The sequence below is a fragment of the Anabrus simplex genome, chromosome 1 (genome assembly GCF_040414725.1).
Source record: "Anabrus simplex isolate iqAnaSimp1 chromosome 1, ASM4041472v1, whole genome shotgun sequence".
Taxonomy (NCBI): domain Eukaryota; kingdom Metazoa; phylum Arthropoda; class Insecta; order Orthoptera; family Tettigoniidae; genus Anabrus; species Anabrus simplex.
Window position 1 is genome coordinate 979,370,094 of NC_090265.1, and position 25,438 is coordinate 979,395,531.

Here is a 25,438-nt window from a genome sequence, read left to right on the forward strand (position 1 = left end):
ACAAATGCTTGATAAGTGAATACTCAGATTTTTTTAGCTAGTTGCTTTACGTCGCATCGACACAAATATGTTTTATGGTGACCCAGAAAATTAATATGAAAGTAAGAATAAATTTAGTTAAATATGTATCAAAGGAACTGCCATTTCGATTGATAACTTATTTTAAAATTACCATGTTTAGATTAATCATTTTCGGGTCATATTTTATCACTTTTGAGGTCATATTTCGTCACTTTTCAGGTCATATTTCGCCACTTTTGAGGTCATATATGCTTGCTTATTTGGGCTATTTTTAGGTCTTGAACATCCGAGCCCTAGTAATGACCCATTGCTCACAAGAAGTGTCATGAGATTTTAAGAGCATTCATTGTACCTGCACTGTGTGGCGAGCAGCATGCAGCGGGGCTACGGCTAGGCAGAGGTGAATGTTGTTTGTGCTGAGTACGCGAGTAGTTAACCATAGGCCTTCTCCATTCTGCAAATACATGTCAAGTAACTAGGCCACTCAACTTTAGCATGCATCTATTATTGATGCGGTATTGCATAATGTACAAAGGATATGCCTTGTGGCAATTTATGTAGTGGTAATACTCTTATTCAAGGTTACCTAATAAATCAATGATTTGTACTAAAATATTAATTACATCACAATTAGAGGCCATGTTTGGTAGGTTTCTCCGCTGTTTGCTATTCGCATTACGTCATACTGACTCAGTTAAGTATTATGTCGATGATGGGATTGGACTGGGACGGAAGTGATCATGACCTTAGTTAAGGTACAACTCCAAGATTTACCTGGTGCGAAAACGGGAAACCATCTTCAAGGCTGCTGACAGGGGGTTTCATTCCACTATCTCTGCAATGCAAGCTAACAACTACACACTTCAAAGAATTGTTGAATAACAATTCAGGACTCAGGCAGCATGTTTTAACATAATTTATTGGCATACATGTAATGATTGTGTTCTTTCACCCAAGAAATGCCAAGGGTATACCAACTATCAAGCTTTGGGGCATCGCCTAAACTCATGGTTACCGGGATGCCACACAGATTGTAGCATGGGAGAATCTGTTTCAAGGGATTCTCAAAATCCATCACATCAGTCTCGAGAGTTGTGAGATCCTTGGTGGTTGGATCTTCAACAGTTCAACCATCAGGTTTCGTAGGTAACCTAAGCATCACTGAAGAAGCGTACTAGAAAAATGAGGAGTGAGGTAGCTCCCCACTGCTTTCCACACTGAGCCAGAAGGTGCTGTAACATATAGTTTGCCAAGTCCACTGAAATGCATACATTAAGTGACCCTATGAGCAACACACCATTTATCACAGGGACTAGCTGCATAAGGAATGGTATTACAAGTATTGTTCATACGTCAGTCACTTTCATGTTGTCAAAGCCAAGGATGAGACTGAGACAGATCAATGAACAAAACAAACTTGATCTAGCTCATGCTAGGAGAGACAGCACACAGTATTCACTAGAGGCGAAGTCCCTGGAAGGTGTCTGTGTTTGTGTGAGCTAATCTCAAAAACCACCAAACAGATTTTGATGTAATTTTCACCACGTAGAGAACTGAGCCAAGCAGTGAACTAAGTCGAGGGAAAAGCAGCCATCTGAGCACTTTCTTGGCTTACGGTGGCTAAACCGTTAATGATAGACCCCAAGTATGTGCGGACACCCTTTACAGTATATAATTTGCATGGACTGTTTCGGAATTATCATTGTTTTAGTGAAAGTGCAGGAAAGGTTTAGATATTGGATGGAAAGAAAGGAGTAGGTTAACAGTCAGACAATTGGAAGGACCTTGACAAAAACGTCACTCCGAGTTATCTAGATAAACTACTTAAGAAGGATAACAACTAATGTTGTCACCATAAATACAAAATTGCCCCTGTGCAAAGACAGGGCAGGTCACTAATCTGATGTATAACTCAGAGCCTGCAAGTAGTCACAGGACAAATTTTGAGAGTTGTGTTAAACCAGTACATCATTAGCATGATGTAAGCAATGCTTTAAATACTAATATATTCATCAAGAGTAAAATATAAGCCCTGTTCCCTCAGATGTTTTATTATTAGATCTTTTACTGGAATACCAGCAAGAAATTGAAAACCCACCATACAAAATATACAAAATCCATCTATTGACAAACAGGGATATATTTTTATACTTTAAAATATAAACAGAAATATTGCAGACATTTGGTGGAAAATTTTATTATGTGCACTTATTTAATGAGCTATATAATACAAATCTCATGAGATGAAAAGCCATAATAGGTTAACCAACATGTCTCCCATTGCAAAATTCCTAGCTGCAACCAAGAGCTTAACAGCTAAGCAGAGCATCAAGTTTTACGCAACTTCTAGATCGTGATCATGACCGCACTTAACAAACTATCTATAGCCTACAGGAGGTTTACATGCCAAGGGAATTTATCTTCTATGTATCTATCTACTTCTTTACCAATAAATGCTAGAACAAGCCCTTAGGAAAACTAAATCTCTTCATCTACAAAAAAGTTACATAGAACATTCAGTTATGTTATACTTAAGCCATTGTTTTCTCACAAGTGATTTGAGAATAACCAGGATGGTTTTAGGAATGACAATATCCAGACTTGCTCCCTTCTTCAACAAATAAATTTCATATTACTCTATACCAAAGCAGATTTTTTTTAAAAACACCTACTTATCATCAAGGCAGCTTCATTTCATAGTTTATTTCTGAAATAACCCTGTTTGCAATACTTAGACCATCTCTAATTTATAGAAAAAATAGTTAAACATTGAAAAAAAAAATAAGACCAGAAATAAAATTTAGGGCGACTAACAGAAAAACGTTTAGAGAATAAGTTCATACTGTGAAAGGAAAGTATAGTGTGGCATTTCTTTGTTGAGTGTAAATCATATATTTAAATAATATTGCTTACATGCTTAACAATACAAAATATGTATTAGCATTCTATAGAGAGTCATATTAAAAATTCAGTTAACACATAATACCTAATGAAAAAATTAATTACTTTTAGAAAAATTGGTCCTTGTATGAGTTTTCACTTGCCTGAAAGGAATCCTGCAAAGGTTATATATAAGAAACAAATCCAATACCTTCAGGTGAAACACATCTGACAGGCTGATACTCACTAGTAACTATGAAATCTGTCCAACCAAAACTCAAATTGTGTCCAATCACACATGACAACACACATCATCCAAAGCATAAAATAAATTTACTTTTTTACATTAAATCACAGGAATCACACAAACATTCACTAAGTTCATAGTGACCCTCTACAAAAATATAATTTATCACAAACATTGTTATGTAACACTTATAAAACATATTAATACCAAACAACAAATCATTAAAAGAAAGCATATTTGAATAAAAAAGCACTAGAATTGATAATTATTTCATTTCTACAATATAAATAATTCACAAGAAGAGGAATCATATGATCCTCATTCTTTAACTCATTAGCACCAGAATTGCACTAACATTATTATAGTTTTACAACAAACAAACAAACAAACAAACAAACTAACTAAAACTGAACAAGTTAAATAAAAAAATTCAAGGCACAGCAATGATAAACAACAGTAAGGGATTTGGAGAAATATGGTATTGCATCACTCTTGTACAACAGTTTCGGAGGACAACGATTCAAAATTTCTACCTAAAATTACCAGTACAATCCCTATCATAGGAGAAACTCTCCTACCTTAGTATCTATAGCAAAATGTTAATACCTGAAAATGACATTAATTTTGAAACATCAATGCTCTGTCACATTCACTTCCAAAAATCATGATCAATACATGTGCATCTGAGAGCCACTGTATGCATCAACAATGTTAACAGCGTAGCGCAGACAGATTTGTGAAGCTACACTGTTTATGGAGATCCACATCCCCATGTACACAGTTGTTATCCCATGTGTATTTGTCCTCATCTCAAGCCAGTAAAAATGTTGGAATAGTGTGTTATTTCGAGACTATGGACCTACATATCACATACTACAACAGACACAACACACAACCTCAAAGAGATTTTTTCATTAGCTTCACACATGAGGCTAATGACCTTAATGCTTCTTATGCATTAATTAAATACAAAAAGCAAGTAATAATACAAGATAACTTAAGCAAAGTAGTATTGTTTAAGAAAGATGTGAGAAGTTGATGAATACATTTTGGGAAAATTTGGAATCTAACAAAAGTGAATAATGTACTATTCTAAAATGGAATGAAGAATTGCAGATTCATTCTTTAAGTAGGCCTATAATGCTATTCACTATTAAACTTGAGAAGGCAGGGATCCCAGATTGCTTTTAGACTACTATCTCTGGCTTTAAATTCAGGTAGTTTGAAAGGAAGGTACAAGAATTCAGGGGATTTTTCAATAACATTATCTGATCAGTATCACTAGATTTGTGCTCTAGAATGTGCTTTACACGTGCAGGTAGATAAGGTCAAAAAGGCTCAGTGAAGGGTTCCATGGAATATAAGTGAAGAAGTCCATGACAATAAAACAAAAGTGTAGCACATACGAACGTTGAATTAGAAATACAGGAAAGCGGATTATCCATAAAAAAAGCATACATGGCAGGGAATTCATGGGCAAATGTTCCCAGCCAGTCAGCATTTGTCTTCACTGACTGTTTAATATTTATTTGCACTTATCAAGGCTAAGTTTACACACTGGAGTTTTGCTGTGTGATTTTCACAAACTTTATGTTCACCAAGAAGTAAGGGTCTTGAAACAACAGTGAATAAAGATTGGAAAAGGCTGGTGGACTGAAGTGGGCAAACCAGAGGCTGATGGGGAAGTTTTACGTATATGACAAAAAAGGAGTCACACAAATAATTTTGACTTGCTGTTTTATGTGGCTTTTGATATCATGCCCAATTTAATGTGGAGTACAAATCCAAACCACAGGGATGTGACCTTTCATTGCAAATATCCCACATGCACCGGCCAAGATTTGAATAGCCGCCACCATGGTGAGAAGTCAGTGATGATGTCATCCAACGATTATGGCCCCTATTAAGTTAATTTATTGCCTCAATTCTGCTTATTGCTTTCTTTTTTCTCCCCTTCCTTTCATAAAGAATTATATCTGGTAGTAGACAAGTGAGAGTCCTGCTTTGAGACAGTGTGAAGGCAAATGCAGACTAGGTTACGGTAAATGGTGTGTTATTTCAATTAGATTGAATTTTGCTTATCCATTCTTCAGAGGACAACGTGCAATGTAATGAATGTATAATTTACTACATGTAATTGTACAAGGAAGTTGAATGAAGAACACAGAATTCGAGACTCAAGACACAAAGGAGAGAACATGAACAAATGAAGAAAGATAAATTAGATTGGGGAATTGATTTTATCGCTAGATTTTTATTTATTAATAGGATAATGCATAAACAAAGTCTGACTATGCTAAATAACATCTACTGTTTATAGTTTCTGAAGATATTTACCTCATACTATTTAGAATTCGCTAGACATGTTCTATACTAGCAGAAAACTTACTTTTCATGGAACAAGACCAATAATGATGGGAAATTAAATCTCTGGAAAATATATTTATGAAGAAACTATACAAGATAGCTATGATAATAGAAATTTTAACAGATTTTAAAAAATTCCGATGAAAAATTTTCATGTTGAATGAAAAGTTTTAGTACAACACATGTTATTTCAGAAGGGAACTAAAGGTAAAAATGTTACGACTCCTGATTTATATTTCTATGAAAAGGAAGCTGCCTGACTAACTTTGACAATTAGGAGTTGGCTTTTAATTAACAAGTCAGAGACAATTTCAGTTTGAAAACCATTTAAAAACCATTTAGGTAATGGAAAAGGTACAAAAAGTGATGAATAAAACCAAATAAAGTTATCTAGGAAAGAGAATAGATGGATTGTCTGGAAAGAGGAAGAAACATTAGGATAAACATGAAAACTCAGAAGGATAGAGATGAGCAACTCCTCATCAATACTACATACTTTTCTTCTCATCCTTCAACAAACTTATTTCTGCTTCTCAGCTCCATTGAGGGGAATAACCACTCTCACTAAAACATCTCCTGACAGGTCTTCACTCTTGATGCAGCAAATGTAGAATAAGGAAGAGGTCAATAATTTTTATTTCTTCCCTTTGCTGGCATTTATTCATTTCTCCTTATCCTTCTGTTTTCATATTTATCCTAATCTCCCTCTTGACACACTTATCATTGGATTATCTTTCTTCCCAGCTTTCAATGTGGTTTCATGGACTGTTTAAATGCACCTGATTTATGTTGATGTATTTAAGTGCATACAACTGAACACTCATGGGTGAAGTTTGGTCACTTAGACATATTTAAGTACTTCAATTATTATTAAAAAGAGTCAATACCAAGAATAAAACCAGTAGTTTACAATTACTAAATAAAATCACATTTAATAGACAATCTAGAGTAAAATAAATTATTTACCTCAAAATAGTCCACCAAAAACAAAAAGGTTTCCCTTTCTCCTAGATGGCCATGCAGTAAGTTCAACAAGTTTCACTTGTAAATCAAGCTAAAACTATGCATTCTCTGCATACTGGATATATTATCATTATGAATAGGAACTTTTCAATTCTTGAAAACTGCAATTTTCAATGAAGCAAGACATGGTACTAATGAGTTAATAATACAAAAATCTACTGAGCAGGAAATATCTACTCAACTATACATAATGCTTTGCCTCTATTGTGTAAACTTTATTCAAAAAATTCAATATCAAATTTTGACTTCTCTGATGTATAATTCAATTTGTATGTCCTTAATACTGGTTAAACAAAAAACTTAACACAACATATTCATTTATTTTAAACCTATGTTTGCCAACTTGCATGCAAGTGTATATTTACCATAACAAGTTCTGTATATAGTCTACTAACAACAAATATGTATGAGATTACCAGTATTATATTTTTTAATTTCAAAGTTATATTAAGTAAGTTTAGCACATACATACTTCACAAAATAATTGGTTTTGCTGCAATGTGCAACAAAGAAAATTCCATTACCTGGAGATTTTTGCAAAGGAAGTAAAAAATTTAGGAATAAAATTCAATACAAAATTAGTAAATATTTTAAACAATTTTAGCACTTGTATCATTGGAATGATTTAAGGCATTTGAAATTTAACAACTGGGCACCCAAAACAAGTAGCCTCCAATTATTTTGACACCATTTTTGTTCATAATTTACAAACCTACAAAAATGTTAAACTGGAAGTGAATTTACAAATGATAGTGTCAGATCTCCAAGAATGTAAACTGTCTTTAAATGTATCACAGAACTGTTAACAATGTTAGCCTATTGAATGATTCAGAGGAATGTGTTTCAGGATTGTGGATGTTCTTCTGCATCCACCAAAGGTAGTGTGTCATCATCACTAGATTCTGTTATATTCTGGTGACTATCCTGGTGAGCCTTTGAAAGTTTGGTGGTGTCTTCTTGTAAAACTGTAATGCAAACAAAGTGTAAATCGAATCTTCTCATATCACAAAAAGTTTCAAATAAGAGAAGCACGCTTATATGTTACATATAAAGTACTGAACAGCTCACAATTAAACTTCCATGCAAAGCACCAAAATGTACAAGAAATTAAGAATGAAAATGTATTTAAATTGAAAAAGAGAACTATTAGTTTCATTCATTCACACTAAACCACAAAATAAATAAATCTCCTAGAAAATTATCATCATAACTAAAACTTTTCTACATAAATTAAATCTATATCACTCATGCAGCTCAACAGAACATTCTACACGGTATTAAAAACATAGCTACTGAACACATTGAGGTCTTGCTCACTTTCATACATTTTAATCCTCCAGATAGGCCATTTTCACTGATTTTGGAATTTTAAAATTAGTTTTGAACTGAGGTATTTTCTTATTTTGTTATATTTGAGTTCAAACTTTCTACTTCATATCTGTAACAATTGTAATACAATTGATAGATCCCTTACCATGCAAATCATGGATTGAATTTAGTATATAAATATTATGTGTGATCTGTTTGGTCTGCTCACTTGGTACAAATCACTGTCAATCAGTCTATGTTCGTGCGCAGGCGCCATTACTTGCACACTGCTGTCCAGTTGACATAGCTCCGACATGATTTGAAAGGAAGAAGAGCTGTAGTTTACTGCCATCTATATTATTTTCGATAAATATATGGATCAAATCTTATATTACAGTGCCAATCAACACACATACGTTTGTTTCATAGAAACAATGATGAAAACCAGAGAACGTGCGCTGTGCGGGCACAATTAATGACACAACCTGAACGATCTTCGACCTCAATGTGTTAAGAATCCAAGTAAGAAAAGTAAGTATTTATAAAACTGAATACAATTACTGAAAAAAAGGAAATAATAAGTTAATCAGGCTAACTTAAGGTTGTAAGATATTCATAAACGATAACCTACCAACCTAACACTGTTGATGGGTTTTTTAACCTCTATATTTTATCTTGGCATTAAAACATACAAGCAAAATATTTTTAAAAATTTATCAGAAGGAAATAACTTATTAATATCAATGAGAAGAAGCAGGCCTACGAGAAAATGTGAAAAATAAGTTTTAATATATTGAGTCTCAAATTTATATATCACAAAGTATCTTGCATGTTTAACAATAAATTTCCCTGATTTAAGATGAATAGCTCAGATTTACAAGCTTACATCTCATTTTAACTTTGTTTCAATAAGTTTTTTAAAATTACAAATTGCTTTACGTCTCACCGACACAGATAGGTCTTATGATGATGATGATGATGATGATGGGATAGGGAAGGGCAAGGAGTGGTAAAGAAGCAACCGTAACCTTACAGCTCCAGCATTTGCCTGATGTGAAAATGGGAAATCACGAAAAACCACCTTTAGGGCTGCCGACAGTGGGGTTTGAACCCACCATCTCCCAAATGCAAGCTGAAAACTATGAAATCCAAACTGTGCAGCCATTTGCTCGGTTTTCAGTAAGTCATTAACATGAAGGTTGGTTGGATCTTCAAGATGCACTGTCGTAAGTTACTTGTTTATAGAAAAATATATAAAGCTGAAGTAGTGTTAGACTTGCACCAAGCCTGGTACAAACAATATTACACCGAGCTCGATAGCTGCAGTCGCTTAAGTGCGGCCAGTATCCAGTATTCGGGAGATAGTAGGTTCGAACCCCACTGTCGGCAGCCCTGAAAATGGTTTTCCGTGGTTTCCCATTTTCACACCAGGCAAATGCTGGGGCTGTACCTTAATTAAGGCCACGGCCACTTCCTTCCTACTCCCAGCCCTTCCCTTTCCAATCGTCGCCATAAGACCTATCTGTGTCGGTGCGACGTAAAGCAATTAGCAAAAAAAAAAAAAAAAACCAATATTACAGGTCAGTGTGTGAAGAGGAAGAAACAGAAAAGAGATACTAGGATAAACATGAAAACACAGAAGGATGCAGACAAGCTCTCGCCTTATCACATAATTTTCTTCTCATCCTTCAACAAATTTATTTCTGCTTCTCAGCTCCAATGAGGGGAATAACTACATTCACTAAAGCGTTATTTCCCGAAAGATCTTCGCTCTTGATATGGGAAACGTAGAATGAGGAGGTGGCCAATACTTTTTATCTTTTGCCTTCGTTTATCAATTTCTTTTTATTCTTACCCGTTTTAATATTTATCCTAATCTCCCTCTTCACACACTCATCATTGCATTATCTTTGTTCCTAGCTTTCAATTTGGTTTTAAAGACCGTTTAAATGCACCTAATTTATGTCAATGTATTTGTAAGTACTTCAATTGTTAATTAAAAGAATATTTGTTATTTTATTTTTATTACTATTATTTTCCATGAAAAAATATTAAACAGTCCCTTGAGTATGTCATATCTATCTAAATGTGAAAATGTCATCCAGGTACTCCATATGAAAACAACCTACTATATGTTGTATACTCGCACTGTAAAATAGGTTGGAGTGTATACCACACATTAAGTGTAGCAATATTCTAGAGTTTATAAGCAAAAAAATATAAAAATAAAATAAAAATAAATACAACATTTCAGAAATATACACTGTGTAGAGTACAGTAGTTTCGACAGTGTCACATTCGCATTCATATTGCTTAGCAATACTGGAATATATGTTCTTCATAATATGCAAATGAAATGAATATGGAAAGAATACATCAATAAGACATGATAGTCTTCTGTATCCATGCTGAATGAAACAAGAAAAACTGCTAGATAGCATGATGTTTTATGAGAACCTTGCTTCATCTTATCAGAAGAAACGTCTTTTTTTATGTCAATAGGTTTGAATAAATTTCTTCAACAGAGCAACACAATTTAACATCCTTTGATATCATAAGAACAGTCATTGTTCCCAGGAAGCAAAGCAAGGTCTTTGAAAAATATGTTCTCCACACATTTGTCCCATTTCACATAGCATGGCCATGTCAACATGAACAACTGTTCTCCTCTGAAACACTATCACGGAAGATGTGACAGCAGAAATAATAGCTGGGATTTCAATTAGAAGCATCTCATATGAAACAGAAAATTCATTTCAGCCACAAACAGATTAGATGAGAAAGTGTGGTACAAGCTATATAATATGACAACATTAAACTTAATTTCTGATTTAGTTCTTTTTCCAGGTTGAACCGTGTTGTTTTCTGTACATTTCATACAGTTTGCTGGTGTTTTGAATACACTGCAGTATTATTTGTCAAGGCAACTGAAATACCCCTACTCAATCTGAGGCAATCAGTCTCCCAGGCAGCAATCACATTACAAGAATGGTTCCTGACTGTGGCCTTATATATCCTACCCTTTCTGGTTGGCGTAAGCCCCTTGGCTGTCTCATGAGAATTCTGGAAAGTATGTGTCACAGCCAGGTAGTGGGACTTGCCCGCACTGTTATGTAATTAGAGGTTCATCCTACGTGTTTATGTTGAGGTCTGAATGTCTTAATCTGTTTTATAGGCATCCAAGAATTGTCAATGTTATATCCTTCTTCTAAATTCATATTGTTCGGGTGTTTCTTGATTTCGATAGCCTCACAGATTTTCCTTTCCGATTCCAAGGGATAGCTGCCAGGATGTTGGTCTTGTCAAATAATATTCCATGTCTTGTTTCGTAGAAATGCTTGGCTACAGATGAAATATCTGTGTTTTGTTTCTTGGTGTGACGGATGTGTTCTTTTAGATGGGTAGAGATCAGACGTTTTGTTTCACCGACATAGCACGTTCCACAGCTACATTCAATGTGGTATACTCCAGGAGCCTGTAGTTCTATTATGGCTTTTACTGGTGGTAGATAAAGGGCTAGCTTCCGGTGTGGTTTATAGATGGTTTTTATGTCAATTTATCCAGCATCTTGCCAATCCTGTCTGTAGTGTTTCTAATGTATGGAAGTATCGCTGTTTTCGGGCAGGCCAGTTGTTCCTTCCCATTGTTTTCTTCTATGGCGTGCTTTTCTTTGTTTTCTTCTGATTTTCAAAAGACTCGTTGGATGTCTGCAAACTGTACGGAATGTACAGAAAACAACACGGAAAAAGAACAAAATAATTCTACACACCGTGGAAGCATCACTTTTAATTTTGGATGATTATGAAAGGGATACTTACTACATGCAGTAATTTTAGCTAGAGAATTAGGAATTGTAATTTTTTTAAAGTCATAGTTATACAGTCAAACTTCATGGAAAAATATCAAGTAGTCCCTTGAGTGTGTCACTTCTGTCTGTATGTGAAACTGTCATCCAGGTACTTCAAATGAGAACAATCTAGGTTGTATACTTACAACATAAAATACTTACTTTTCTTACTAAAAGCCTTTATTTACCCACCTAATCAATACACAATTTTTCATTGAATAGTACTAGTTTTGGCTGATATGACAGCCATCCTCAGCTATTCACAACAAGACATTGTTAGATAAGGACATACTTACATTCCAAATATCTTAATAAAACAAGTCAAATGGGGTTAAATCCTAAGAAGCTAGGATCATATATGACTGCAAAAACACACAATATGTGCATGTTCAAAATGTTCATTACAGTCTGTATCTAATACTTAACACTTGATCAAATAAAATGACAGTAATGGAGTTGGATCCCAATAAGTTAGGGACTATAAATGATCATAAAAAACACACATATAATTTACATAAATAGTTTTAAAGAAATATTCTGTGTAGTATGTATCCAAAACTTAACACTTGTTCAGATAAAAGGTTACATTAATACCACTGTGTGTTGGTACTCTAGAAATGAGGTGCTATAGGAGATTACTGCAAATACCATGGACAGCACACCATACTAATGAATCGATCCTGCAACAGCTCGGCATCAGAACAAGACTGTCGACCTTTATCAACCATAAACAACTCAGATATTTTGGTCATATTGCCAGAAGACAGGAGTCAATGGAAATACTTATCATAGAGGGAAAAGTCAACGACCGAAGACCTAGAGGACGTGCACTGTTACAATGGATGGACCAAATCAAGAACTTGACCAATCCTGTGGCGATGCGCCATCTTCATCGTCCCCTGCTACATAGGTCGCGATAGGGAAGATCAGAGTTCGAATGAGGGTGAGCTTTGTCTTGGAAGTGATGGAGGTGTCCTTCCAGATGCAGTTTTGCTGTTGAATTTCTTGCAATCGAAATGCACTTACGGATCTCAGGTTGACAGTCTCTGGTATTTGTGACAATAGATCCCAGATACTCTAAGCGACTGACAACCTCATAATCAGCATTTCTTGTTATGGCAGGTCTGTTGTTATTAAAACTATCTGCAATCATCACTTTGGTCTTTTTATTGTTGACCAGGATGAGCTTACAGCAAGCAAGTCACCATGCCCAAAGCAGAGACTCCTGGAGATTGATGATGATGATGCTTGTTGTTTAAAGGGGCCTAACATCGTAGGTCATGGGCCCCTAACTCCTGGGGATTGAAAAAGGAGGTCCTATTCCATGGCCTGCGAGGTCACCCGACCTGAATCCCCTTGATTATTTCCTATCGGGATATCTATAGTTACTTGTGTATGAGACTCCAGTGGATACGGAGATGGAATTAGTTACCAGAATTGTAGCTGCTTGTGATGTGATTCGAAACACACCAGGTATAGTCGTCAGGGTACATCAGAATCTTTTTCGCTGATGTCATGCTTGCATTGAGGTTGATAGCCGTCAGTTTTGGCACATTTTGTAAGATACAGTACAAATGGTACATTCATTGTGTCAATAATGGTATCTGCAGTTAACTAACCAATGTAAATAAAAAAGTACACAGTAATGTGATTGTATTCCTATTATCTCCTTAAGCTGGCTTCTCCAACCCCAGGTTCCCAACCTCAAATTGTTCAGTAGAGCATCCTCTATGTCCTGTAAAATTTTTGCACGCTCTTATGGAAACACCCTGTATACTACAAAAGAGTAAAGATATTCTATTGTACATTAAATAGTAAATTTCTTGAGTTTCAATAATATGACATCTGCATTCATATTGCTTAGCAATAGTGGGGTATAATATAGTCTAACCAATTAATTGAAACAGGAAACACTAGACTGTCAGGAACAGAATTTGAGATCAAGCGAGTAGTAGCCAAGAGTGGGGTAAAAGCAAACATACTTGTAGTTTTACACTACATTTAATCATTTGATCTTAAGCAACAGGACCTAGTGTTTAATGTGGATCCTGAACCACAGACACATAAATTTACTTTGAAAATTTTGAAATTCCATTTGCACCAGCAAGGATTGGATCTACACTTGCCTTGGTGTCAAGGAAATGATGATATCAGTCAAGTAAAATGCCCCACAATCATGAGTGCAATGAACTGCTGGGTATAGGACAAAAACTAACGGCAGCAATTTTTAACTTGTGATCTAGTCAAAAAAAATCAAAAATTTCTAAATTACTTTGTATTCTACAAAGATGATCATGAAAATAATTCTACATAAAATTGTCAGTTTATCTGCAAAATGAATGTTGATGAATGGAAATGATGGCAACTAGTTTCATTAACTGAGCGCTCAAATGGTTAAAATCTTTATATTTTCATAAAAATGTAACTGCAGTTCTCAGTTAATCAAAACAAAATCTAATTATAAAATACATCAAAACAATATTCTACCAGTACTTTTCACTTCAATCATTAAATTGTATGTCTAAAACAAGAAATCAGGTATATATGAAAATAAGCTACTTTAGTAGGGAATGTTATTGTTTGGGTTGTCTGTCAATAGGCTAGTTTCATGCAACTATCCTGTACTAACCTCTTCATTTCTACATAACTACAGCATCCTACATCTACATCTTCAGAAACATATTTCTAATACATACAGTATCATCTATGTTTTAAGAGAGCAAATTTCTTGTCTTAAGGAAAGCCTTCCCTGCTTGGTTGGGCTAGTTTACATTTTCTGTGCTCACTTCTACCATCATCACTTATTCTACCACCTGAGTCTCTCTTTGAGTCCAACCCTTAGTAAGGATGTAGGGCATCACATGAGAAGCCTTTTGGTGATCTGCCTCCATCTTCATCGTCCAAGTTTCTGCTACATAGGTCACGATAGGGAAGATCAGAGTTCGAATGAGGGTGAGCTTTGTCTTGGAAGTGATGGAGGTGTCCTTCCAGATGCAGTTTTGCTGTTGAATTTCTTGCAATCGAAATGCACTTACGGATCTCAGGTTGACAGTCTCTGGTATTTGTGACAATAGATCCCAGATACTCTAAGTGACTGACAACCTCATAATCAGCATTTCTTGTTATGGCAGGTCTGTTGTTATTTAAACTATCTGCAATCATCACTTTGGTCTTTTTATTGTTGATTTCATGACCATGTTCTCTGCTTCGCTTGTCCAACCTAATCTGATATTTCCTGCACCACTCAACTTCATTTTGTTATTTTTGTTTTAGATTTATTTTTATTTTATATTTCTTTTCCAAGACTGTATCCATAAAAGTTAGCAGTTTCTCCAGATCTTCTCCAGACACAGATAAAAGAATATCAATAGAAAATCTCAAGAATCTTTGTTTCTTCCCTTGAGCTATTTTTCCAAATTTCTCTTTGAATTCCTTTATCTCCTGTTTTACATAACACAAGGGGGCACAAAGTGAAACCTTGTCACTCCTTTCTGGGCAGGTGTTTTCCTTTCATATCCCTCAATTCTTATCACTGCAGTTTGATTTTTATGCAAATCTCAGAATTTGATCCGATTACCTGTCGAACTACTTTTTTTTAAAATCAAAGGCCTTTTCCACATCTAGAAATGACAGACATGGGCTTGTTCTTCTTCATTAAATCCTCTAAGATCAGATATAGAGTTAGCATTGTCTTCGAATATTCCTATATTTTTTCACAAGTCCAAAGGATCTTCACCCAACTCTGCTACAACTTCTCTATCCATTCTTCTGTAAGCAATTGGTGTTAAAACCTGCCATACATGAGATACTAAACTAGTGGTATGGTGCCGGGCTGAGTGGCTCAGATGGTTGAGGTGCTGGTCTTCTGACTCCAACTTGGCAGGTTTGATCCTGGCTCAGTCCAATGGTATTTGAATGTACTCAAACGTGTTATTCTCGTGTCAGTAGATTTACTGGCACATAAAAGAACTCCTGCGGGACTACATTCCGGCACCTCGGCATCTTTGAAAACCGTAAAAGTAGTTAGTGGGACGTAAAACCAATAACATCAATTTTTTTTTTTTTTTTTTTTTCCAAGTACGAGGCCAGTTGCCAAGATATATGACAACAGTACTGCAGGATCATAGTAAGTCCAGCTTTAAATTCACTTAGAAATTTGCAAACATTAGCAGAATGGAACAAGTGTAAACACTAAGCACCTACACTGCAAACAGGGACAAGTCCTTGGATTAGTTGATATAATCTTATAAGTGAGGATGCAAAATGGGACAAGTCCTTCCTGGGCTACATTTACTTGGTTGACTAAATTTTCTTATTTTGGGACAAGTAAAGTTAAAATTTTCATGTTGTTTATGCAGATTTAATTATCGCTCTTTATTCATTCCAGCACTCTGCACAGTAAAACTCATGCAGGACTATTGTTGGTTGGCGACAATGTACGCACAAGACTGGGTTTCAGTACTTGTTGGTGTTTAGCTGCAAGTTGTTTACTAGGGTGTTTCACTGCCATATTATGTACCTGTGGTGATGACTGGTGGTAATATTACACCATCACTGAGAGGGAAAGAAAGAAAGAAAGAAAGAAAGAAAGAAAGAAAGAACCTTCCCTTGCCATCAATAGGAAACAAAATATAGCAAAAATGAACAGATAAGTTGATTATGATATCTTTAGTAATGTATTGAATTATGCAAATGGGACTGTTTCTTGTAAAACAGCTGTCAAAACAGTTATGAAATCTTCAGCTCGTCCAAGGTGAAGTAAATTACTGCCTTAAATGCCATAAACATTTGAGGCATTCGGGTGTAAATAACGGTATCCGACATTTTATGAGAAACTGAGATTGGCCATATGAAAGCACTGTAAAAGCTGATCGTACATTCAAAATGGTTTCAGAAACTGCCAACAGATGGCAGAGATGTACCGATTCAAAGTTATGATATCAGGACGTTGTTTCATGTAAATAATGTTATCTACTGCAATATGGTTGAAGGAAGTTGCTTCCACAGTCACCCGTAAATGATGTTCAAATATCAGAACAAGAGGTTGGGGCTCCAGACCAAGGTATAAAAACTTCCGAGAGATAAGTAGAGAAACTTTCCACTCCCTGCTGGTTAATTTAGAACTTGTATCTGAACACATCAGGCAAGTTACAGCAAAAATTTCTCTCCAAGATATAACTTTTTTTTTTAAGTTATAAGAAGAATAACTACTTATTTTCAAAGACACTATCTGAAGGCCACTTGGTCACTGAAAAGTACCTTGGTGTGGAAGTTCATGTAGTGACAAGAAACAGGATCCATTTCTAATAAGAGAAACAATGTTCAAAAGGAGCTCTCGCTGACTTAGCTTGTAATTATAATCTTTCAGGTGCCTTCAAACCAAGTGTACAGGAATAATCCTTCCATTCATTAGGCTCTCAAACAAGAAATTGCAACTGTAACATGCAATAAAAGCCAAAATGAAATGCAGCTAAATTTCTGGAGTATTTTACACCTGTGTGAATTTTGTTCAGATAAGAATGATGAATATTTTTAACAGCTGTGAAATACAGCAAGTCAAAAACTTCAGTACCATAAATTGTTGGTTAATATATTTTCCAGAGCATCATATTATGGCCCTCTACAGCAAGGCCACGTGCACTGTTGGACCTCCTCCAACCCATGAATTTGGTTTGCCTCTCCTTGTATATAAGATGAGAATAACTGCTTCTATATACAGTACATCACATGATTTACTGTTGTGGAAGAAAGAATCATTATTTTATTTCCTTGTACATCTTCCCTGTTTCTATCCTGTAATTCATGTATAGATATTTGACAATGCTTTTAGGAGAGCAGAAAAGTTTCTTGTTTTCTCTACTGTAAGTCTGGATTTGATAGAAAAAGCAAGATCCAACTTACACAACCACAATTATATTGTTTAAGATATGTAATGTAGAAAACATAAAAAATAAATTCACATTGAAATATGAATATATAAACCAAGTGACAAAAACAATCTATCATTTGTACGAATGCAGGTTGGATGTATACTCAGAAAATACAATGCCTTGTTTATGAATTCAGACTCTTAACACCTTCACTGCTGGTCCTTTCAACCCTTGCATCACCAGGTAGTTGAAATCATTATTATGTAACTATTTCCACATGCAAGAACGCTTATAAGTATCAGTAACATGGGCTTACAGCATACTCTGATGCTTATATGCATCACCAGCAGTTAATGTGAATTCTAATATTACTAGCTAAATCTATTACACAGAATACTGATTTAAAATGGCAGGTGCTATGAACAATATACTGTATCATAAGCAACATAGTATAATGGATTGAAATCGGTTTTAGGTATTGCACAACTCTTCTTACTTTTCTTAGCTTATCTCTCACATCTGCAGTTACATTATCACGAACATGCAGAAATCTTGTAATAAGTAAGAAGCGCACAAACAGCATTGTTTTAATGAATAGTGGAGTCTCAATAATACTTGTCCTTGACCAGTTCATTTTCACCAAGGACTTTTTTTACTTGAACTATAATAATGTATAGTGCAAAGTAATCCTTAATTTCACCATTAGTTGTGTCAAACCATTTATTGTCATGAAGTTTTTATTCATACTCAAATGGGCTACGCACATCCATTTTGACAAGGAACTCCAGTAGACACTCCGCATAAGCTTCAAAGATTTAGGTAACATAAACAACAGTATCGATATTCCCTCTTTCCAAAGAATTTCAAGGAAGACTATAGAGCAGCATAATACTGCCATATATTTGTTTCATGCCAAACTTATGACGAAGTACAGCACGTCTCTGAGACGTGGCCCGGCTCTTTGGTTGACCACGTTTCTGAGACGATGTTAGATGGCAATGGGTTAAGGGAAGGAAATGAGAGAAGAGAAAAGAAAAATGCTTAGAAAGAGTATGACAACACAGAGAAAAAATAATGTTTGGGAACTTTCCTAGATCTATCAGCTAGTTGATGCCTCATCTTGGAATCTAAAAGACCAAATGAGAATGGGTAAAGGAAGATAAACACTATATATTTCTCCCCTAATTACATTCTTCACTGATCACCATCTTCATTATCTTACTCTTATTCATTCTCATTCCATATTATTCACAAGCTACATTCAGGTCTGCTAGCACCCTAATTATAGCCCATTCACTCTCTCCTCTAGCCTTCTGCCACCAACTTCTCTCTTTCCATCCAAGTATTTCCCTACAAACTCTTCCATATCTACGTAGAACAATACGGGAGAAAGGCACAACATTGTCTAACCCCCATTTCAGTCCTGCTTTCCTGTGTTATCTCATTCCCTATGTGTACTCTGATCTGTTTTAAGTACAGACCAATGATCATTTTTCTCTCCTTCCAATCTACTTCTTTCCCACTTAGGATGTCCATCAGCTTCTTTCATTCCACTCTGTCAAAGGCTTTTTCCAAGTTAATAAATACAAAACATTCCCTATCTTTCTTGATATATCTCTTGCCAATTCTCAACAATCTGTGTCCAATTCCTGTACTTCCTAAAAAATCATGCTGTTCTTCTGCGATAAAGCTGATTAGCTTTCCATAGTACTCTCAGTAACACTTTGGTTGCACTGGATATAAAGCTGATAGTTCTGAATTCTTCAATAATTGTAGAGAGAAAGTCATCTGATCATTCATCTTTGTTATGTACCTCATTTACACCCCTGCTTGCAAGACAGATTTTTTACCGAACGAGCTGGCCGTGCGATTAGGTTTGCGTAGCTGCGAGTTTGCATTTGGGAGATCGTGGGTTCAAATCCCACAGTTGGCAGCCCTGAAGATTGTTTCCTGTGGTTTCCTATTTTCTCATCAGGCAAATGATAGGGCTGTACCTTAATTAAAGCCACACCTACTGCCTTCCCAATCCTAGCCCTTTCCCAACCTTGTGTCGCCGAAAACTTTTGATGTGTAAGTGCAACATTTAACTACTAGAAAGACAATTTTAACACCTCCACTGGCAATCCAATCCCACTTACCTTGAGATTTTTCAGGTCTTTCAACATCCTTTCTACCTTGCTTTCTAAATTTCAAAAACTCTTCTCAACTTCAATCTCAAGATCATTCATTGATTAATACAGATACTCTACATATTCTTGCCACCTTTCCAACATATCTTGAGGTTCGCCTACTAGTACACCACCCTTTCTTTTTTTCTATTCCCATTCCAGTTCTCTTCTTACTATCAAACACCATTTCCATAGACACTATGCATCAATTCAGTCGTGCAGTTGCAAAACCGAGATAGTCCAAATAAACATATTATTCAGGGCAAAAAAGAAAAATTTCTCATATTGTATACTTCAGCACTGCAAAGCTTAAACTCTAAGGTACGGTAATGTACTTGTATCTACGTAGGATTAAATGTGGAGTTATTTCAAATACTGAACCACATTATCCCCATGAAAGTGAAAAATATTTGGATATATTAAGTTTTGCCAATGTATTAAGAATATTCAGGGTTTTGATTCACTGAAGGACTTGTGTAAATAAAACATGAGCTACAGACAGAGAGATGTGTTTTCCCCGTTTGTTTACATGCAAATATTATAGAAGGCTTTTAGTGCATTACTACTAATATCTGCAAAATCCTTCCACTCTGTGCCCAACTGTTTCTGTGATAATGAAGCAATGTCTTTTACTTTAGCAATTTTCAGTGGATTACCTATGTCAATTCTTTGAACATTTATATTACTGTAATTCTTTTCTCGTTTACAAATGCCTTCTTAGATATGATACTGGTGGTGTATTGAACCTCACCTGTAACCAGTGCATTACCCAACTTGGATCTTATAATAAGGATTCTTTTTAGCATGGGAAATTTTTTTTTTTGCCAGTTGTTTTACGTCGCACCGACACAGATAGGTCTTACGGCGACGATGGGACAGGAAAGGGCTAGGAGTGGGAAGGAAGTGGCCGTGGCCTTAATTAAGGTAAAGCCCCAGCATTTGCCTGGTGTGAAAATGGGAAACCATGGAAAACCATTTTCAGGGCTGCCGACAGTGGGGTTCGAACCTACTACTATTGAGAAAATTTAAACCGACATTTTTTTAGGTGATAACCTGAGGAAGTGCTTCTTTGACATTGCTGTTGTTCAAATTGTGATCCAAACACAGTATATTACCGTGCTGGTTGTAGATGACACAGTACTCTGAGGCTCAATGATGGTATTCTTTCTTCTTAGGGCTGATGACCTAGATGTTGGGCCTCTTTAAACAACTTTTTTTTTTGCTACATGCTTTACGTCACACTGACACAGATAGGTCTTATAGCAATGATGGGATAAGAAAGTCTCAGGAATGGAAAGGAAGCGGTCGTGGCCTTAATTATGGTACAGCCTGGTGTGAAAATGGGAAACCATGGAAAACCATCTTCAGGGCTGCCAACAGTGGGGTTCGAACTCACTATCTCCCGGATGCAAGCTCATAGCTGCACGCCCCTAACCGCACGACCAACTCGCCTGGTCCTTTAAACAACAAGCAAGTATCTTTTTTCTTACAACTTTCTCAATTCTCCCAAACAATTGATCTGGAGGAATACAAGAGTGGCCACCAACAGGAAAAATGAGCTCAATTTTCTTTACATTAGCAGGTTCATTTTGTGTGAGCCAATATGATAACATTCGAGTCATTGTTAGGTTTTTCGTTTTGTCCTTCACAATAACCTGTTATTAGATGGACGGTGAGGAGGCCTTTTATCTGAGAATGATAAACACATTAGTGCTCTTAAAAAATTCAGCTTCAGTCCAGGTATAAACAGACATGTTTAAAAGTTGGCTGGAATATGCAACAAAGTGAATTTTTTTAAATCAAAACAGATGGAAAACGATTACTTTGATTTTTTTTTTGCTTTATGTCGCACCGACACACGTCTTATGGCGATGATGGGACAGGAAAGGGCTAGGGCTGGGAAGGAAGCGGCCGTGGCCTTAATTAAGGTACAGCTCCAGCATTTGCCTCGTGTGAAAATGGGAAACCACGGAAAACCATCTTCAGGGCTGCCGACAGTGGGGTTCGAACCTACTATCTCTCGAATACTGGATGCTGGCCGCACTTAAGCGATACCTTGATTTTGACATACAGTAGGGGAGAGTGTTGTGCCTTGGAACGTTTGAACCTTGGAACAGTTACATTATCTTTGATCTTAGTAAACATTCTTTGGATCAGTTGATTTGAGTTCATTACTTTGCCACCCTGGGTAGCACAGTTTGTCTGGTGGCATCCATTGTGATTTCAGTTCCAAGTTATTTAAGTGTAAAGCATTTTGGTACTTGAAAGTAGAGCAACCGACGCGAAATCGGGAGGTTGTTGGTTCGGATCCCACTGGTGTCCAGCTGGCCATTTTTGTTCTGTACTTAACATCTCTTCAACACGTACTACATGTACGTAACACGACCTAATATGTTGAAAGTCTGTTTCGATTACATTGCGGTCGTGAAAATTCAATATTCATTGACATGCCCCACAACGGGCGACTTAAACGCACTCTACAGTGTGCTAGCAGTAGTGCCAGACCTGTAGCTCAGATCCTTTCAAACAGAACAAAGATGGCCTGGGCCACCATAACTCAATTGGTAGAGCAACCGACGCGAAATTGGGAGGTTGTGGGTTTGGATCCCACTGGTGTCCGGCTGGCCATTTTTGTTCTGTACTTAACATCTCTTCAACACGTACTACATGTACGTAACACGACTTAATACGTTGAAAGTCTGTTTCGATTACAATGCGGTCATGAAAATTCAATATTCATTGACATGCCCCACAACGGGCGACTTAAACGCACTCTACCGTGTGCTAGCAGTAGTGCCAGACCTGTAGCTCAGATCCTTTCAAACAGAATAAAGATGGCCTGGGCCACCATAGCTCAATTGGTAGAGCAAGCGACGCGAAATCGGGAGGTTGTGGGTTCGGATCCCACTGGTTTCCGGCTGGCCATTTTTTGTTCTGTACTTAACATCTCCTCAACACGTACTACATGTACGTAACACGACCTAATACGTTGAAAGTCTGTTTCGATTACAATGCGGTCGTGAAAATTCAATATTTATTTTTAAAGTAATTTCAAATGGGCATATTAGTAGTTCTCACATGTAACAGAGATTCCTTCAGTATTTACACTCAGTATGTAAATGGGCTAACCTATACACAGGTTACATTTTTATTCTACCTAACCTATAAAAAAATTCATGTTTTTTTCTGAAATGGCTACATCATGTACCTTGGAACACCGATGTTCCAAGGTACAATCGGTGTGCGTGTTCCAAGGTACACCATGTTATTTTAGATGCTATTTTGAAACATTATCTTGTCCTTATTCTGTATTCACCTAAATCCAACTCAGTATTAATAGATCTAGACCCAATAATCTGAAGTGGTCTACAGATCTTGATCTTCTCTTGATCAAAACAGACGTCCTCTCGTATCACCTCAAATTATCAGGCTTTTCCCCACAGCTGCAGAGAGGAAACCAGGGAGCACCAGGGGAAGAAGGAAAGGGAAGTAAACAATCCTAACCACTACTCCTGACAGACTTGTCCACTATGAAAGAAAATAATGAATCTAAAACTTCGACTGCAAAGAAAAGGACTGAAAGGAATATATTCCATTCAGAAGAAGAACCTGATTTTGTGTCTAGTGGTAGTGAAGCACATTATGCAGCTGATCTGCTGGAAGAGCAGCAAGAGGTGATGATGATGATGATGATGATGGTGGTGGTGCTTGTTGTTTTAAGGGGCCTAACATCTAGGTCATCGGCCCCTGATGGTACGAAATGAGACGAAATGCAATGAAAAAATAAACATCCAAAATCCTCCACTGACCAGAATTCAAAGTGTGAGAACGAAAAATGAACGGACGGATATGACAATCAGTGGAGACGACCCGCAATGCCTCAGTCTCAGAAACTGACAGAGAACAATAGCAACACTGATCAAGGGACTGCTTCTGGAGCTCAATACTGAATCGATGATGCTTGCAAGCTAAAGGGGTCCAAAATATAGGTTATCGGCCTCTCATAATGGTACTTATCGCTTGGTAAGTAGAACCATGGTATTTGACATGCTGCGGTACTAATCAAAAGTATCGTAGACTCACGGTATTCCACATATTATGGTACTAGTCACAGGTAATGACATTTTCACAGGTAATACAGACCTATGGTTTTTCACACACAGCGGCACCAGTTACAGGCAACGCAAACCTATGGTTTCCATCACGTACGTGTACTAACCACAGGGACTCGTACTATCCCGTGGTGTTCCTTATACAGTGGGTACTAATCATAGGCAAGCCAGAACCCGGTGTCTCTCATATAGTGCTACTAATCACAGGTACCGTAAAAGCCTGACTGCACGGTGCTCCTGATTGCTACTAATCACAAACCTATTTGGTACCTAACATAGTGGTTCTACACGCAAGTAGGGTTGGGCAGACCGGAACATTCACTTGTTACAAGTGATGAAAATCATTTTTCGTCCGTATTGAAAGTTTCATAAACTGTATATAGGATAATATCTTCTGTTTATTTTTTCTTATCTTTATCTTTTGTTTATTTCCAACAAAAGATATTATCCTATATACAGTTTACATTCACTTGTTCCGCAACATTAGGAGCTTGTGGTGGAGTGTTTCGGTACAGAGTGCCAAGACACGGGACACAGGACTGTAACTGCGTCCTAGAGAGAACTTTGAGAGGCAACAGGACATGATCCGCTTCAGCTGGAATGTGCCTGAACCGAACGTGCTGTGCCAAGGCCGCACAAGATAGATTAGTTGGCCTTGGCTGTGTCTGCCTGTCGATACCGGCTGTGTGCCACCCTGTGTTGGAGTGTCAACATTTTTTCATCCAGTTATATCTTTAATTCCAAAGTGATGACCTATATTTTTCTTGGGCTTAAAACTTTCCTTAAAGTCCAAATTAATTTTTAACATCAATCCCCGAGAAAGTGTTGAAGGAAATTTTCGAGATATTGAAGAAAGTAAATGGAAGTTGAGAGGGAAGGAATTCGAAGTGCAGAGAGCATAAGGACGGAGGCGAAGCAGCTAAAGCAGTGCAGCGCAGAGCAGATTTGTAATCCACACAAATCATTGCACCATCGCAAGTTGACAGACAGGGCAGGACAGAGCAGAGCAGGGCAGGCCGGTTCTGCATCTACTTCCGCCTACCACGCGCAGTCTTCGAAACACAGTTTCCTGCGCACGTGTCACACAGTTAGTTAAGAAATGGAGGAGAAAATTACCACAGCCATTCAGTCTCACCATGTTTTGTAGGTACTATGTGAATCATGTGGACTGCAATGCAGTATGTACATATATGTATGTATGTTCGTGAGAAAATGACTGAACAGAATTTAATGAGATTTGGTATGTAAATTCGGGGGAAAAGGCACTACAGTCTAGGCCAGGGATGGCGAACCTTTTCCAACTAGTGTGCCATTTTAAGTCTGGTTTATTATTCTCAACTGTCTACTGTGCCACTTGTTATTTTCCTTTGGAATGGCTACAACCCCCCCCCCCCTCGACTTCCATCCATAATTCCAAATTATGTTTCATAATATGTTATTACATATATATTGTAAAATATTACTTTTGATTGCACGTTCCGTGGTCGTATTTTGTCAATACCGCAGAAATACATTTTTAAATATTTAAGATTTAAAATACCTAACATTATTTATTTAAAAAGGTATATTAAGTGCCCAATGTAACAGACTTCTTT

At 36.7% G+C, this 25,438-nt stretch overlaps 1 protein-coding gene across 4 annotated transcripts in view; it reads right to left on the reverse strand.

Moving 5' to 3' along the window:
- Positions 1 to 2,202: 2,202 nt before the first annotated feature.
- The window catches only part of bbc (choline/ethanolaminephosphotransferase 1 bbc), a 263,240-nt gene continuing 240,004 nt past the window's right edge, over positions 2,203 to 25,438 (reverse strand). For all 4 annotated transcript variants that reach the window (XM_067136823.2, XM_067136822.2, XM_067136821.2 and 1 more), the window contains one exon: positions 2,203 to 7,503. In XM_067136823.2, the coding sequence (XP_066992924.2) occupies positions 7,382 to 7,503 (122 nt within the window). In that variant the 3' untranslated portion in view covers positions 2,203 to 7,381. The remainder of the gene's footprint in view (positions 7,504 to 25,438) is intronic.